Consider the following 18,088-nt stretch of genomic DNA (forward strand, 5'->3'; position numbering starts at 1 on the left):
CTTAGCGGCTCTTCGGGCCGCCGGAGCTCCGCTATAATGTCCCGAGAATATGGCTTTAGCTTTAGTATACCCCTGTAAACGCTTGTATACCCCTGTAAACCTTTGTTTACGCTTGTATACCCCTGTATACCCTTGTCAACCCCAGTATACCCCTGTAAACCCTTGTATACCCTTGTATACCCCTGTAAACCCTTGTATACCCTTGTAAACCTTTGTTTACCTTTGTATACCCCTGTAAACCTTTGTATACCCTTGTATACCCCTCTAAACCTTTGTATACCCTTGTATGCTCCTGTATACCCTTGTATACCCCTGTAAATCCTTGTATACCCCTTGTCTACAGGCGTATACAAAGGTATACCAGGGTTTACAGGGATATAAAGGGGTTTACAGGGGTATACAAGGGTTCACAGGGGTCTATAGGGATTGACAGGGGTATACAAGGGTTTACAGGGGTATACAAGAGTATACAAGAGTTTACAAGGGTATACAGGGGTTTACAGGTGTGTACAAGGGTTTACAAGGGTATACAGGAGTTTGCAGGGGTGTACAATACTTTACATGGGTATACAAGGGTCTACAGGGGTATACAAAAGTTTACAGGGGTATACAGGGTTTCACAGGAGTATACAAGGGTTTACAGGCGTATAAAAAGGTATACAAGGGATTACAGGGATATACTGAGGGGTTTACAGGAGTATACAAGAGTATACAAGAGTATACAAGAGTTTACAAGAGTCTACAAGGGTAAACAGGGGTATACAAGCGTTTACAGGGGTATACAATAGTATACAGGGGAGGCGCGGTGGCCTCATGGTTGGTGCGCTCGTCTCCGGATCGAGCGGTCCGGGTTCAAGCCCTGGCCGGGGACATTGTGTTGTGTTCTTGGGCAAGACACTTTACTCTCACAGTGCCTCCCTCCACCCAGGTGTATAAATGGGTACCGGCGAACTTGTAACCCTGCGATGGACTAGCATCCCATCCAGGAGGGAGTAGAAATACTCCTAGTCGCTTCATGCTACAGAAACCGGGATAAGCTCCGGCCTGATGGGCCACTTGGCTCGCATGCAGACTTTACCTACAATAGTATACAAGGGTTTACAGGGGTATACAGGGGTTTACAGGGGTATACAAGGGGTTATAGGGGTATACAGCAATTGACAGGGGTATACAAGGGTTTACAGGGGTATACAGAGATTGACAGAGGTATACAAGGGTTTACAGGGGTATACAAGGGTTTACAAGGGTATACAGGAGTTTGCAGGGGTGTACAAGGGTTTACAGGGGTATACAACGGTCTACAGGGGTATACAAGGTTTTACAGGGGTATACAGGGTTTCACAGGAGTATACAAGGGAGTACAGGCGTATACAAAGGTATCCAAGGGTTTACTGGGATATAAAGGGATTTAGAGGGGTATACAAGGGTTTACAGGGGTATACAAGGGTTTTCAGGGTATACAAGAGTATGCAAGGGTTTACAAGGGTATACAGGGGTTTACCGGGGTATACAAGGGCTTACAGTGGTATACAAGAGTATACAAGGGTAACAGGGGTATACAGGGATTTACAAGGGTGTACAAGGGTTTTCGGGGGTATACAAGGGTATACAAGGGTATTCAGAGATTTATAGGGGTATACAAGGGTTTACAGGGGTGTGCAAGGGTTTACAGAAGTATACAAGGGTAAACCAAGGTTTACATGGGTTTACAGGGGTATACAAGGGGCTAAAAGGGTTTACAGGGCAGTATACAAGGGTATGCAAGGGTTTACAGGGGTTTACAGGGGTGTACAAGGGTACGTAAGGGTTTACAGGGATATGCAGGGGTATACAAGGGTTTACAGGGGTATACAAGGGTAAACAAAGGTTTACAGGGGTATACAAGGGTTTACAGGGGTATACTAGGGCTTACATGGGTATACTAGAGCTACAGCCATATTCTCGCGACATTATACGTAGTCTTACATAAAGTACTAACCGACCTTACCCCGATGGATTACTCAAATGGACAAATTGTGTTGTAAAATGCCAAAAACATGAAATCATAACCGTAATGCCTACAGAATGAGTGGCAGCACCCCACTCCCCCTTTAAATGTTGGAAAATGGTAAAATTCAAACTTGTGCTAGATGAAAGTGTTTTGCAACATTGCACAGGAGAGGGGAAGGGCAAAATGTGTATAGAATGATGTTTTTTCCAACCCTTGTGACCAAGGTTGTAGTTGCCAGTGCAGAATTGTACATAATGAACAACTACTGAAAGCAAAAACGTCCAAAAAGCGTAGACGACCGCAAGGCCGAGGACAAATGAATTCACATTTTACCTGCGAAACACGCGGCGATACTCTAAAGTTCTTTACTTTGTTTTTCACCGTCAAAACTAAATCTGAAACACAGGGATAAACTAGAAATTTAAAAAAAATATCCGTCTAACAGAGGTAACTCACCAGCTATCTGTCTAAACTAGAAAGAGCATCGTAGGGTTATACTGCAATGCTTAGATGCTATTGTGGCCCTCGTTTAATAAAACAGGTATTTCGCCACAGGTAATTATGATGATGCTTTGAGGGATGGAAAATATGCAAGTAAGTTTCAACCAAAAAAAGTTACTATATTATCACTTTCATTCAGTTGTTATAGCTATCATTATTTATACATTTAATTCCGTATTTATTTCTGTAATTATTTTATTATTATTATTATCTATTATTTGTTTTTATTTTTAAATTTTATAGTTGCCGTGATAACTCAAGACTTTTTGCCGGCTAAAACATGTAGATGATGTAGATAGAAATTGATATTGTTATATATCAGGTGCTTATCACTAGGAGCGTGCAACTACCACTTCCACGTCACGGCAGTTTCACAGACCGATCTATTTTTGTTTTGAATTTACCGCTAACTCAGATCCCCGCAGGAACGTCAGTGACCAATCACAAGCACGGACCTAACTTTTAACTAACGTCATCAAAAAACAAAATGTGAGACCGCCATTTTTTTCCTTACCGATGCGCGCTCATGTGGACCGGAAATGACCTATTTCGCGGGAAAAGAAACCTAAAAATAGACCGGTTTGTAAAAATGCCGTGACATAGACTTTGTATGGGAATTGTACGCTCCTAGTGATGGGCTCCTGTATATATCTGGAAATACCATATGCACAGATAAACAGGCAGTAAAATAAGATTATTTACAAGTATTACATGGGGAGCAGGGATGGCGCGGTGGTGAAAGCGCTCTCCGGCCCTCCTACCAATGTAGCCGAGTTCGATTCCGGCCCGATGCCATACGTGGGTTGAGTTTGTTTTTGGTTCTCGCCTTGCTCCGAGGGTTTTTCTCCGGGTATACTCCGGTTTTCCTCCCTCCTCAAAAACCAACATCTCCAAATTCCAATTCGACCAGGACAGAGGACCTGCATGAAAACCAGCTACTTCCTCTCTAAATATTGTAATTTATTTACTATTTACATGACGGAGAAAATCACTTCACTCTGGCTGGCTGAGGGCAGGCAAATCTATCGTTAATTTTTAATTTGCATTGCAGTTCGTATTAATACAAGCGCGTTTATAATTTTCTCCTTCATACAATAAATGAGTAATCGTTTGAAACCGGCTTGGGCAATTAACGATTTATACTCTTTAGAACTGCACTCGCCCAAAAGCTCGTGTAATTTTGAGAGAACTTTTAAACATCACATCACTCATAGTGTCAATCCTTAACTGCACTCGCATTTGCACGGCTATCCACGCGTATTATATGGCTAACTCCGTGAGCGGGCAAGATGAATCAAATCCTGCGCTGTGAATGGCTACCCGAGTGCGCAAGGTAGATCCATCTTGCCCACTCGGGACTACCCGCCGTGTCCCGCAAGAAAAATTTCCCCGAGAGCCATGTAATAAGTCCTTTGTTGACCAAGCTTGTTCGGTCAAGATGGCTTGATATTGGCCTCGGGTTTTTTTGTTTTGGTTTTTTTGGTTTTTTTTGCGCGTCCATAAACACGCAGAAAAAGAACTTGACCAATATCCAGCCCACTCGACCTCACACTTGGTCAATAACCCATATTTATTATATGGCTTTGACTTGTGGCCGATATAACGCGCGCTCTCATTGGCTAGGAGCGAGATCTGAGCGGTCATTATGCAGCCGTAATGCCCACGGGCCGATAACCCTTCATATGAATGGTTTTGAACTTATACTCGTTTTAACAGAGGTAAAAGGCAACTCGCAAATGGCCTATTCACAAGTGCTTGTGCTTGTGCGTGTGCGAGAAGGTTGGCCATTTGCTTTCCAAATTAAATGTCCAACAAAGACAAGCCGATTTTTTAACATAGCTGCGAAGCTTAGCAGACTTCAAGAAAAGATATCACATTGAGGTTGATGCCGGAATAAACTTCTCCTGTTTTAGTCCCCTGAGCCTTGCCCAATTTCTTTACGTACGGTGAAGCCTCTTTTATCCGCGTTGTACTCTAACATGTTATCGGCAAAGATCACGCGCAAGATGCAATGAAGCTTCAATTGGCTGAATTGAATATAGGAAAAGAGAATCAGTATCGCATTTCTTATCTTCGCAGGGTACTTAACTTGAACGCTAAGGACAAGTTTGGCTGATATCAGTAAGTACATGTTGTTTTTCTTTGCAAGGTAATCAGCATGTGACGTCTTATAACCCTTGTCTTTTCATACTTTGAGCAATGAAATAAGCGAACATAAGGTGAAGGCACTGCTGTTATTGATAGTTAACTGGCGCTAGCCTGTTTCAGGCTCTCGGTCAGATGGGACGATTGAAAAAGCGGGCGGGCGACGAGCGGGGTCTGGAAAAGAAAGGGAGAGGCTAAGCTGACGGATGAATGAAAACACTGATGACAATACTAACAAAAGAAATAAGTTTTACTCATTAAGTTGTCCTTTTTTCTCTTGAATTCTTCAAGCAAAATACCACTTAAGGATTCGTAATAATATTGTGGTAACATAGTTGATATATTGTTCACCATTACAAATAACACATATAAATTGAAGACTGAAGATCCAAATGCTCGCCCCAGTTTCTTTCAGTTGATTGTTAAAGTGGAAATTCCTGTGACAAGGGATGTATCACATTGCGACTTGACCGAGCATGATGAGTTCAGTCCGTACTACAACCTGCTGAAGATAGCCAAGAGGGAGCTTGAGAAGTACAATAGCCCCAGAGACAAAATCAAAGAATGAGTTCCTAGTTTTTATCTTCCTTTCAAGTGTTGTAACTTTCGTCTGCACAAAAGTAACTATAACCCACTCACTAGGCACTAAAGATTAAGATTAGGTAAGTAGGTAAATATGAAAAGGAAAGAGTAAAATTTTGAAAAGTTAAGTTGCCTATAGAGATGTTGTAGCGAATGCCATATTCAAAATAGCATAGAGTAACTGTCTGATCCGTAAGGAGATGTTCGACTGTACTGGTCAGTTTTGTAAACTGACCAGTAATAACATCCTTGTAACAAACTAAAAGGAATATAGAAAAATTAAATTAAGTATTCGTACTGTCAAGGTGTGAAGACATTCCATCCCGAGGACAAGCCTATCTGTACTTCGTCTACCTTGACTGTGTCAGCTAAAATAGGTATTAGCGAGAATGTCATATTACGCTACCTTCAAGACCATATAATTTGCTACTTCTTTCATGAAAAACCTAATTCCATTGTTGTAATGACCTTTTTACAGAAGGTCAGCTATCATGGGAAACCCACAGTCGTTTAACACATCGTACAGACCACCCACACTTGTGGGCCTTTGATTTGCAATGAAGGATAAGACAGCGTCGCATGGGTTCAGAGTTCGGTTGTCAAGGAAACGAATCTCTCGTGGCGTCAAGCCCAGTCTCTCGGCAACCACTTTCCATTCATCCCCACCTACAAGAGCAAGAGAAAATCTCGTAAAACGTTTTTCGGGTGACGTAAGTTATTTTGTATTCTTTTATAAGTGTTGTTTTGAGTCATAGGATGCCCTGGTCGATCCTTCCAACAAAATATATAGTGTGGCATTGTATGATTCATAAGAGACTGCTAACTCCACGGTTACGAACAAAACATGAACAGCTGTATTCTTTTTAGCTTTGAAAATGACGCCTACATGTGACGAGGATATCTTACTACTGTGGAAAGAAAACCTACACAAAGTTAGGACATGGGACATGTTTGTGGCATGCAAACACATTTAAAGTTCACCTTTTTTCCAACTGATCATCTTGTAGTGTGACCACTCCAACCAAGGCCACCTGACAAAATTTTCTACAAATTTAACGAATAAAATCGTGGAGGTTGAACAAATTATCCATAATGACCACAAATCTGTGCCTTTGTAATGTACAGCTTGATGACTTAGATTATTTTTGGGAAAACTATTGTTAACCTCCACGATTTCTATTCGTTAAATTTGTGGAAAGTTTTGTCGGGTGGCCTCGGTTGGAGTAATACGCGTACTAAACTATAAGTAGCACTTACTACTCAGGTCAATCGTAACCTCTCTTCTCTGAGAAACAGGAATATTCCGGACATCAAGGTGTTCACGCAACAGAGGACCTAGAGATGAGAAACCGAGTGTTTAGAGAGGAATTAAACAAAGTGGTCTAATATAGAAAGATAAAGAGAGCTTAACACAGAACAAAAACAAAACACTCTAAGGGCACTCTAACAGCAACGATAATTAATTGTTGATACACTTTGTACATTATGCAACGTGCTATACAGACTGTAGATAACTGACTCGCGATAAACTGATATCCACTTTTAATTACAGAAAGACACAACTACAGGAAGTGAAAAACAGTTTTGGGAGTTGAGGGTCCCTGTTTAACAACCCGTCACTTTAGCAGGGTGATCTCCTATCATGATTGATGAGCCACGTTTGCAGCTTACAATTTAACTGATAGCTAGCACACTAGCAAAAGTTTGATATCAAGAACTACACGAAACTGTAAATCTCGAATGTAAATCACACATTACTCGGTGCTTTCAGTGACAATGCCTAAAAGAATTTGTGGTCGAAATCAATAGCCACGCATTGTCAAATAACACAGACAAGCGGCAATCATCTGCGGTTAAATTCTGTTCAAAAGGATGGTCTATTGAAAAATGTCGCATCAATACAACACGTAACCTGCAAGGGAGAATGTCAAGCAACACTGGAAGGAGTTATTGTAGAGCGTTTTTGTCCCTAACAAATGCAAAACTGGCTGCTTCTGGTACATTGACACCATGCGAATCGTAATCAATTGATTACAATGAATAAGAATCATTCTTTCAAAGCATTATCTTCACCTTGGACTGAAAAGAACAATTTATAAAACATTTTCCTCGTTTTTCATGAAATAAGAAGTGCTGTTCGATTTTCTAAAATCCGCAAATTAAAATGATTTTTATGATGGGGCGGTTCAAAAATGTCTCAACAAAATGCCGCTATGACGTGTAGGATACAAAGAGTATAAACAACTAAAAACACTCTGCTTCGACACTGTCAGACTCACCCGTGGTTCCAGCGGGTGTAATTTCCCTCAAGTATTTCACTACATCAGGCCTGTTTGATTGTTTAGCTTTTCTTGCCAAGCAGCGGATCAATCTTTTGGTCTCGGGTTCTGGATGTTCCAGGGAATCGTGTTCAACCTGCAGTTGCTCTCTCAGCTGAAGTATAATATCTTTGGGATCACATGACTTTGACAAGAGAGATTCCTGGACCTTGTGAGGTATAGCAAGGGATTTTTCTTCACTTCCTACATGTAGGGACAGATATTAACAATTTGATAACTCATTTGGTTAAAAGAGTTGTAGTGTTGTTGGCTCGTATACGATTAACAGCGCAATCCTCTATTTGAACTGCCGAACTTGATGCTCATTGCCACCTTAACCTACACCACAAAGTGAACGCTTTGAAAAATCTATTCTAAACTTCATCGGAAAGGGTAAAGTAGTTGATCATCTTTCCTCCTTTAATAGGTTTCAAAGACTAAGATAATGAAAATATACTCTGAAGTGGGGTGCGTTAAGCGTGTAATTAACACGCTGTGTTTGGGTAAGTCAGTATCAGCATTAAACTCTTACACCCATGTCAGGGAAACATTTTTATCTTTTATGTGCTTCACTCCATTCATCAAATAAATTAACTGAGTCAGGGAATTGTGTTCTGCCAATCCTATAAATTGACGATCGAAATTTAAAGCCTGTAATGCACCAGTATCCTTAGCTGGAGAGTGTCGGCATTTTTGTTACTGATACAATCTAATAGCACTATAAATCCTTCCTACTCCGATACAGCAGTCAAACAAACAGAGAAACAAAAAACAAACAAACCTTTCTCAAGAGACAGATTTACTCCATCCCGTTCATCAATTGGTAGCTGTGGTAAAAATGAAAAAAAGAAAAAGAGTTATAGTGTTACCTTTCACTGCATCGGCTTACGAAACGCTAACACTAATTACGAGCTCTGCGCATATTCAGAAGCTAATTATTTTGTGGTTTATTGGTTATATATAATTTACCTGTTCCCTTAGGGATGCAAACCATGGTGCAAACTTCTTAACGTGGAACTTGTTATTCTGAGCAGCAGCAGACTTGGTGCACTTGGCGACATGTTGATTACCGCGTAACATAGACTCAGACCAGAAGTGCAGGCATTCTTCTTGCTTGCAGCCTTGTGTGTGATGAACACGGCAGTAGATAACTGCACGTCCTTGGCAACAGATAGGGCAAATGACACGAAGGTCATATCTCATATTTCTTAGCCAACAGAATTCCTTACGCATGCACTCAAGCATCAATTGCAGTTGCCTGCACACGGCACGAGCACAAGTCACATCAAAAACGTCAGGACCCACATCTGTAGACACGTTCATCTTTGTCCGTAAATCGTCTGCCAACTGAACACCCACATTACCTCTGTGAAAAACAATTTCAATGGACGACGAATGACACAGGATGATTACAGAACAGTCGTCATCTCCAAAGGTGAAAAATCTGACAAAATTGTGGTACAACTGAGGGTTCATTGGGCTCCACAATTCTGCTTTGCCCCATTGAAAAAACTGCAGCACCAGTCGGGGAAACAATCCTGGTGGAACATGACCACATTCAAATTTAATGAAAAGGGAAGGAATTTGAGCAGATGCAACCAGCTTGGCGATGTCTTCTGGTGGATGCGACATCAACATGGATGGCACCAGGTATTTCTTGGAACATGAAGCATCTGAAGAAGGCCATGAACAAAGCAAGCTGAATTTCTCCATGATCGCTACAAGGCTATCGCAGGTTTCTCTGTTGTCAAACAAGGGACCCCAAACATGCTCTAATAGCTTTTCATCTAGGATTCCTGTCGTCTCAAGATCAAACCACAGTTCTCTAAATCCCTCCTCTTGATGGCAATATGGCTTAATGGTTATCACCTTCTTAAACACATCAATCAACCACTGAGGGTCCAACACCAGAAATCTACTCAATTCCGGCGTGTCATCAAAATGAATCACAACTCTCTGGTCATGTAAAAAATCGAGCAACGTCTCGAACTGTTTGTCATCGACAATATTGCAGACTTTAGACGCGATTTGCTTGGCCCTTTCAAAGGTAACCCACTTGTTGCCGTCTTCCTTCATGACTTGAAGTGCCTTCTCGTAATGTAACCACTTGATCGGAATGGATTCTTTCATCTGCGGTAGCTCCCTGGCAACAGCATGTACCTCCTTCCTCAAGCGAGTGACTTCTGGGCACTCAGATTGGAGCCCTGACTTCGTGTTATCCACGGCAAAGACATTCCCATACAAGTGAGTTTTGTATGGCTTAGTGTGTAGAGAACCAAATATCTCTTTGGCTAGTGTCCTGGGATCACGACCACCATGAGGTGCATCAGCATGAGTGCACACCAAGAACACAGGGGGAAGATTCGCCGGCAACATCCCAGAACTAGAAGTCACTTCATGGTTTCCATCTTGATTGGCCAACGAAGCAACAGAAGTCATCCAAAAATCGAGGTAATCCAAATTGGTTTTCGGGCCAAAGCTGTCTTCAAATTTCTTGAACGTCCCTTGCCTAATAACAGGTTTGGCTCTTTCGAGTGGACCTCGGCTGAGGTCAAACACCAAAAGGTAGATGGCCCTAGCAGTCAGAAAAAGTGGATGGGTTGCATAATAAACTGACTGTCCACCAAAATCCCATAAGACGGAATAGATGTCTTCTTTGTCATCTACCTTATCAACTTCTTTGAGCAATCTTTCAATCAGTGTGGCTATCTTTTCTGGCATTTTGGGTATGACAAGAGGAGTGTCATCTTGCTGCCTCTCTGTAAGATCAGATGTGCCGCATGCTGATGTGTTAGGATGACGTGTTTCATTAGGTCCTCGATTATTTGATGTCAAAATAGACTCTGGATCAGCTGGCATCTCACAAGATTCTGAATCTTTCGAGCCACCGGAGAATTCAGCGGTATCATGGCTAATTACATCAGGGACATGTGAAGGTTCTAAAGTGAAATCATCCTTTACACTTGATAAGACTTCGTCAATCAAGGGAATGCTCTCTGAGGGGACAGATTCCATTCTCGCAGATTCCTCAAGAGCACCTTTTTCCTCCCTCAATGATTTAACAACCAATCGTGCTGCATGGTGTTCATAAGACACGGCTGTATCAACATTTGCCGTTGGATTCGTCTCTCCTGCCTTCCAAGTCTCGGTTGACACCTCAAAATGTGAAGGATCTATATTTATCCCTACAGTGCTCTCTTCATCTCGGTTGAAGCGTGTTCCTATCAGTGAATTCTTCAAGCTGGTCTTTCCTGCACGATCTTGTCCAATTAACATTACTGGCACCCTCTTGACGCAAGTCGTTCCCTCAGCAAGGGCCTTGTTGTAAGCTTCCAAAGCCAAGTTTCCACGTGCAAGAATCTCTGGAGGAACCACTGTGTATGTAAAATACCAAGTAAATAACTCTAGCTCCCCCTGACTCCACAAGAAATTGGTTAAAGAATGTTTATACTCTTCAGCTCACCTGACTTTCAACTACCAGTACAACGTTTAAAAGATCTAACCCGGTACGGTTGAAGGCATTACCCCTTAGAGCTTTCCACACAGACTCTCCATAAAACTAGTGATACACAAATCAAGGGATAGTTTAACTTAGAAAATATTCGGACCCGTCTCTTTCGGACAAGATAATATATCATGGTATTTCATAGCGGTAAAACGCAAAACGCAACGTCACTTCCGGTTTTCGTGGCCTTGAAGTTTGTAACAGTCTAGCGAAAATGTACAAGACTTTCGTCAGAAAATGAACGAGCAGTGGTAAATCAAAGTACGTGCCGACAAAGTAGGAAGATATCAACTACTAATACTGTATGTATACATGCGACGTTTAGCGGCAGTTTTGGCGGGAACAACGGCAGACACTGTGGGCACTGTTTGACCGCTGTGAAGAAATATACTAAAGAAATATAAAAAATAGCAAAAATATGTTAAATAAGAACAATACTTGGTAAGCAGTTCTCTATGATAAATTCCTTTACCTTTCTCTGCCTCCTCTTGCTCTACAGCCAACTGTCGTTCATCCTCATCCCTGCAAAAGTTCAAGAATACAGTTGTTACCTTTTTCAATCTGCTGCAGTTTCGAAACTGGAAGGCATGTGAGCTTACATACAGTGCATGGAAGAAAATAATGGCATACGTACTGTGAAATTAACTTGGTAGAAACACATTGAAAAATATATTGTTGCTCAATGACATGAACTAAGTTAATCAATGCGACATGGAAAATAATTCAGAGTTCACACATCATGGGTCAAACCTAAGAGACTCCGCTAGACCAAATTCATGTAACATGTACATTTAAAATAAGTACACTCATACACTCAATATAAATTTTTAATAACATCAGTTAATACTATTTCAAATGTTCATTTAGAGTTGCAAACATAGAAGTGTGGAATTTGAACTTACACATGCAGCACACATAATCTAAGAGCAACTGCCCATAAAGTTAGAGAAACAAGTTACAGAAAAACTACGTTCATACACCAGGGTATTTTCCACCCAATCTTTTGAACTCAACCCATTCATCTTCACCACTTCCCCTTACTGTCTATGAATCTTGATTGTATTCCCTGACAGAACAAAAAAAATAAAAATTGAAAACATAGTTTCCATTTTTTGGTAGGGGGCCTTCATATAGGGTTAACCTTCAGGTCCTACTTTTCAAATGTGTCATGTTATACAGTGTGTCTGTGCTCTAGCAGTGTCCCGTTGCCTCAGGCAACTGGCTTCCATCTTCATGCAACAAGAAAAACATACCTAGTCGCCCAGCTGGGCGATCTCCTTTTTGAGATTTAACTTAGAGATGAAAACAGTCTTACAATAACTTGTCTTTCCCTTTTTGATTTCTTGTGTTGTATTGAAGTTTACGAGGCAAAATGGCTTAATTCAGAATGTTTAAATCCATCTGGGAAGTCAAAACATCGGTTGTTTAATGGCTCAGTTCGATGCGTGCGTTTAACACTGGCCTGCAGTGATACAGAAGGCAGTTTCCTTGTATAAGTTGTACAGCGTCAACAAGAAGTCTTCTAAGTTCTTGTGGTTTGTATATTGTGCATGAAAAGTCCCTAATTGAAGGATAATGTGAACCAAATTATCAGAAGCACAGAGGGCAAAGAGGGAAAAAGAACTTAACTTTTTCACATATATCAACCATTTTAACTGAAAAAACGTGTAAAATTTTGTCTTTCTTTGTGGACTTTTCACAACAGTACAACAGAAAAATACACCTTTTATCTTTGGCATCTGTATATAGGATAAATGCCCTAGAAACAATGCAAGACATTTTTATTTGAGGGTCAAGTGGTTATCATTTAATTAATAACATTATTATTAGATAATTATAATTAATTAATCAATTGATAAATTTTTGATTTTTTGTTTCGTTCGGGCTACCAAGCTTGACTTCTGGGCACCCTAACCTACAAGGTTGGGTGCCTGAAGGGCTCCCTAGAATTTTTCTCAGAGCACAGCCTTGTACAGTATTTGAATTTTATGTCAGAATGTTTCTTGTTTATTGTACATTCAGTAATCACACTTGAACACCACCGCTACACTGTAGACTGCTGTACAACATTTGAAGACTGCAGATTACATTTAGGCCTAAACAGCAATCCTGTTAGTCTGAATATCATTTAGGTTAGCCTGAACAGCTTAGGTTAACCTGTTGCTCACCGTAATGAAAATGGGAATACGATATCAGTTAAAGAGTATGCGGTCTGCAGTCCTCAAATGTCATACACCGATCCAGAATTCCACTGCACTTACCAGTTCTCTTGTTCATCATGTGAGTCACCAACCGGTGTCTTCAGCAAATTCTTGAAATCTGACATTATAGTGTCCATTTCTTGCTTTGCCTCTTTGTCTTTTTCACCCAAGGCAGAACAAAGACTTATGCACAGTTTAAATGCTAAAGAAAGAATATCTTTGATGCTTTCTAGTCTGTCCGTGTGCGCAAGCATGATAACGGGAAATTTATCACGCAAGTTTCCACTCTGGGACTGTTCTTTACACAATGTCACAGCCTTTTCAAGCAAAGGAACAATTTCTGAATTAATAACTTCATTGAAAATACAATGCCTGCTACATTTTACACTTCTGTCATGCAGAACCACAGCTAGATGAACATAAGACTGAAGTTTTGGTTTAAAATGAGTCACTTGCTCCTCTCGCATGAACAACGACTTCTGATGGAAACTAACAGCTTTTTCCAAGTCTCCGATCTCATGATGGATGCATCCTAATTCAAAGCATGAGTCACTTCTGAAGCTTCCAGAAGTAGCATCTATTGCATCTTTCCCCATCTCATGCAGTGCTCTGGTCTGAGCTTGGAGAGCTTTCTCAAGATCCTTTCTTTGCCGGTACAGATATCCAAGCCAATGATGGCAAACTGCATTTGACACATTTCCCTTTCCAAACATGATCTTGGATTCTAGAGCTTTTTGAAATGACACCATAGCTTCTTGAAAGTGTCCTAGGTGACTTTCAATAACACCCATCTGAAAGTGACATTGGCCGAGGAAGAATGAACTGACTGTGTGTCCCAAGCTGATATATCCTTTAATGGCATTTCCAAGGGCGTCCTTACCTCCAGAATAGTCCCCTTGTCCAAAGAGAAACATGCCATAATCAAACCAAGTTTCAGAGGCTTTCTCATTCATTCCAAGAAGATGTTGTAGTTCTAGGATAAGCTTGCACATTTCAATGTAAAATTGTGGATTTGCAGTTTGCAAACTATGTTCAGCTACAAGTTTCAATGAATCTGAAAACTGGACCTTTCTTTTCTTAGATGCTGCAAAATGATCATGGCATTCCTCTTTGGCAGACTGAAGCATACCCTGCAGTACAATAATTCAAATATATATTGTATAAACATGTCAGGGTATTACAGAAGTGCATGAAGTGAAGGCAGTTGCTGATTGGTGTATTGCTTGGCTTGAAAATTCAAAAAAATAATTTGCACAGCAGAGCTTTATATTATTTAATACCATTGAGAAGTAAACTTGATTCTGATGGCTTAAAGCAGTGCAGTTTAAGTGCAACACAAGTGCAAAAACTATAACACCAGTGCAAATTACAGTGAAGGGTTAGTACAAAGACACTTAAGACTGGGCCTGACAGTCAACTGAGGTCTTTTGATTATGGTCAAACTTCACCCAAAGTCTTCTGAAGATACATGTAGCAGAAGACCACTTGAAAATTTCTGAAAGTTTTCCAACGTCATAAGGTTTGCAAATTAACTTTTTGAAAATTCTAAAGATATATGGAAAATGAAGGGCACTGCCTGCTGCATTAGTAATCAACTAATGTACAGCAAAAAGCTGTAACTTAGGCCAAAGTATGGTACACTTTGGCCTGATACAATGATAATATAGTATAGTAATATCAAAACTTAGAGCCTGTTCACATGGAAGTGGGGGACCTCGGGCAGGTAAGGTCCCCGTCTTGATGGGGTAACCAATCTACCCATACAATCTCTCCTTTTTTTTGATTGTGTTCACATGTTAGGTGGGGTAGCCCAACAAGGTGGGTTACCCCGTCAGCCAGTGCGGGTAACCCGCTTCAGTGGGGTGAATCTTCTCCATGTGAAAGCTGCAGAGTGGGGTAACCCACCTAACTGGGGTAATCAAATCACTGCTTCAAAGCTCTCCAAAACACACGGCAGAACAACATGGCTGCCAACCGCTATGAGCATGGTGTAATATATTCGTAACCAGAAGTTGTGTTAAGCTGTTGTATTACCCAAGATGCTTAGAGAATAAAGTTGTTGTGTTGAGCAAGCCTCGTCAACTTGTGTTGTTATGTCACTGAGCCATACTTTTGCTAGTATGTTTCATTTTGGCGACGAGGATGGGATACTCTACATGCATGAAGACACATGAGAAATCCAGTGAAGTTTTGATTTTCTCTGTGTGAGGAAAAAGGTTTGTTTTCGACCGAGGCAACTTGATCAAAGGTTGAGCACGTGCTATCAAAATGGCGGGAATTGGATTGTTTGGTCGTGTTGGCGAGTTCAGCCCTGAGCGAGAGACTTTTCGTTCCCATGTGGAAAGAATGGAAATGTTCTTCATGGCAAATAATATCATAGAAGAAACAGGCGAGGGTAAAGAGGAAGCCAATCTCGCAGTTGCAAATAGAAAACGTGCTATCTTTCTGACTGAGATTGGACCCGAAGCATATTCTACCCTGAGCAATCTGCTGGCACCAGTGAAACCAAAAGACACTCCTTTTGCCGACATTGTCAAAGCATTGGAGAAACATTACAATCCAGCGCCATTGGAGATAGCAGAGAGTTTTCATTTTGGAACTCGCTATCAAAAACAAGATGAATCCATCAGTGACTTTATTGTGGCCTTGAAGAAGTTATCAATTCATTGTAACTATGGAGAGTTTCTCAACCGAGCTCTGAGAGACCGTTTTGTGTGCGGATTGAACAATCCCAAAATACAGAATAAACTTTTGAACACCGAGGATCTTTCTTTTGAGAAAGCGTGCCAGATTGCAAAGTTAATGGAAATGGCAGAGAAGAACACCCAAGAATTCCGTCCTGTCAGTGCAAGTGATGACAGCCAAGGCATAGTAAATAAACTGGGAACTGTAAACACTAAGGAACCCTCATGTTACCGGTGTGGTGGTAAGCATGCTGCACCTAAGTGTAAATTTAAGTCAGCAAAATGCTACAAATGTAGCAAAGTAGGTCACCTTGCATCAGTTTGTCGCAGTAAAGATGTTGAGTCTAGCATGAAAACAAAACAACCAGGAGCTAAAGGTACTGTTCATAGTGTCTTAGAATCAAACACAGAAGGTTATGATGATAATGATGAGTTAGGTATTTATTCCATGTATGCAGTTGGTACAGATAATCCTACCAACAAAAGTTATACTGTAGAAATGACCATAAATGGTTCACCATGTGCAATGGAAGTAGACACTGCAGCTGATTACTCAATAATGAGTAAGAGAACACATTCTCAGAAATTCAGTAATTTTCCACTTCGTCCGTCAAAAGTTGAATTGAAAACCTATACGGGTGAAACCCTTACAGTGTGTGGTGAAATGCTGTGTGATGTAGTGTACAAGGGCCATGAATATACATTGCCAATTATTGTAGCTGATTATGAGAAGAAGCCTACTTTGCTGGGAAGAAATTGGTTAAACCATATAAGGCTTGAGTGGGGTGAAATATTTAGTTTAACAAGATCCGAGTTGGAAAGTGCCAAAAGTCAACTTGATGGATTACTAGTTAAACACAGTGAGTTGTTCAAAGATAGCTATGAGGGCATGAAAGGGTTGGAAGCACACATCACCATGAAAGATAGTGCAAAGCCCATATTTATTAAGCCACGTAGGGTTCCATATGCACTAAAAGATGAAGTTGAAAAAGAGTTGGATAAATTAGAGGAAAATGGGGTAATCGTTAAAACTGACAGATCAGACTGGGCAAGCCCAATAGTAGTTGTGCCAAAGGCTGACAAATCGGTTAGAATTTGTGGGGACTACAAAGTAACCATCAACTCAGCTGTTGAAGATGAGCAGTATCCCCTTCCCACCCAACAGGACTTGTATGCTGCCCTCTCGGGATCAAAATTTTTCAGCAAACTTGATTTGTTGCATACATATGCTCAGCTAAGTGTTGATAAAGCAAGTCATGAGTACCTGACAATTAGCACACACAAGGGACTCTATTCCTACATCAAATTACCATATGGGGTTAAATCAGCACCTAAAATATTCCAAGCTAAAATGGATATGATTTTGCAAGGAGTAGAAAAATGTGTGTGTAAGCAGGATGACATTCTTATTGGTGGTGTCAGTTGGCAGGAGAATATCAAAATCCTGGCTGAGGTATTGGAGAGGTTGCATAAATATAACCTGCATTTGAAGATGGCAAAGTGTGAATTTCTGAAGAGGGAAGTTGTCTATTTGGGTTTGAAGATAGATGCTGAAGGTTTGCATCCAGTTGAGGAAAAAGTAGATGCTGTAAAAAGGGCACCAGTACCACAAAACGTCAGTGAGTTGAGATCTTTTTTGGGCATGGTCCAGTACTATCACCCATTTCTACCAGGTTTAGCAAGCACACTAGCACCATTACATGAGCTCCTCAAAAAGGGTGTCCAGTGGACATGGACAAAAGAGTGTCAGCAAGCATACGAAGCTTGTAAACAAGGTCTCACCAGTGATGCACTGTTGGTGCATTATGATGGGGACTGTGAACTGAGACTTGCTTGTGATGCGTCCAACTATGGAATTGGAGCAGTTATTAGCCATGTGATGGATGATGGCCAGGAGAGGCCAATAGCCTATGCCTCTCGGACACTGAGTTCAAGTGAAAGGAACTATGCACAAATTGAGTGTGAAGCATTATCAATTTTTCACCAGTTTTTGTATGGGCGTAAATTTACCCTGATCACTGATCACAAACCATTGTTGGCAATTTTCAATCCAAAATCCACTATCCCCACACTAGCAGCAGCTCGAATGCAGAGGTGGGCTCTAGTACTTTCAGCGTATGACTATGAGATTGAATACAAAAGATCTGAAGACCATGCCAACT

General features: G+C 40.9%; 1 protein-coding gene across 1 annotated transcript in view; it reads right to left on the reverse strand.

Moving 5' to 3' along the window:
• Window positions 1–4,868: 4,868 nt before the first annotated feature.
• Window positions 4,869–18,088, reverse strand: part of LOC110053606 (uncharacterized) — a 15,804-nt gene continuing 2,584 nt past the window's right edge. Inside the window, exons 2-8 of the mRNA XM_020759858.2 lie at window positions 13,303–14,372; window positions 11,514–11,563; window positions 8,506–10,910; window positions 8,318–8,363; window positions 7,498–7,740; window positions 6,476–6,553; window positions 4,869–5,884 (exon numbers count right to left, since the gene is read on the reverse strand). Of these exons, the coding sequence (XP_020615517.1) occupies window positions 5,691–5,884; window positions 6,476–6,553; window positions 7,498–7,740; window positions 8,318–8,363; window positions 8,506–10,910; window positions 11,514–11,563; window positions 13,303–14,372 (4,086 nt within the window). The 3' untranslated portion in view covers window positions 4,869–5,690. The remainder of the gene's footprint in view (window positions 5,885–6,475; window positions 6,554–7,497; window positions 7,741–8,317; window positions 8,364–8,505; window positions 10,911–11,513; window positions 11,564–13,302; window positions 14,373–18,088) is intronic.

This window comes from Orbicella faveolata, unplaced genomic scaffold (genome assembly GCF_042242905.1).
Source record: "Orbicella faveolata isolate gen_17 unplaced genomic scaffold, um_ofav_v1 contig_1, whole genome shotgun sequence".
NCBI classification, from domain to species: domain Eukaryota; kingdom Metazoa; phylum Cnidaria; class Anthozoa; order Scleractinia; family Merulinidae; genus Orbicella; species Orbicella faveolata.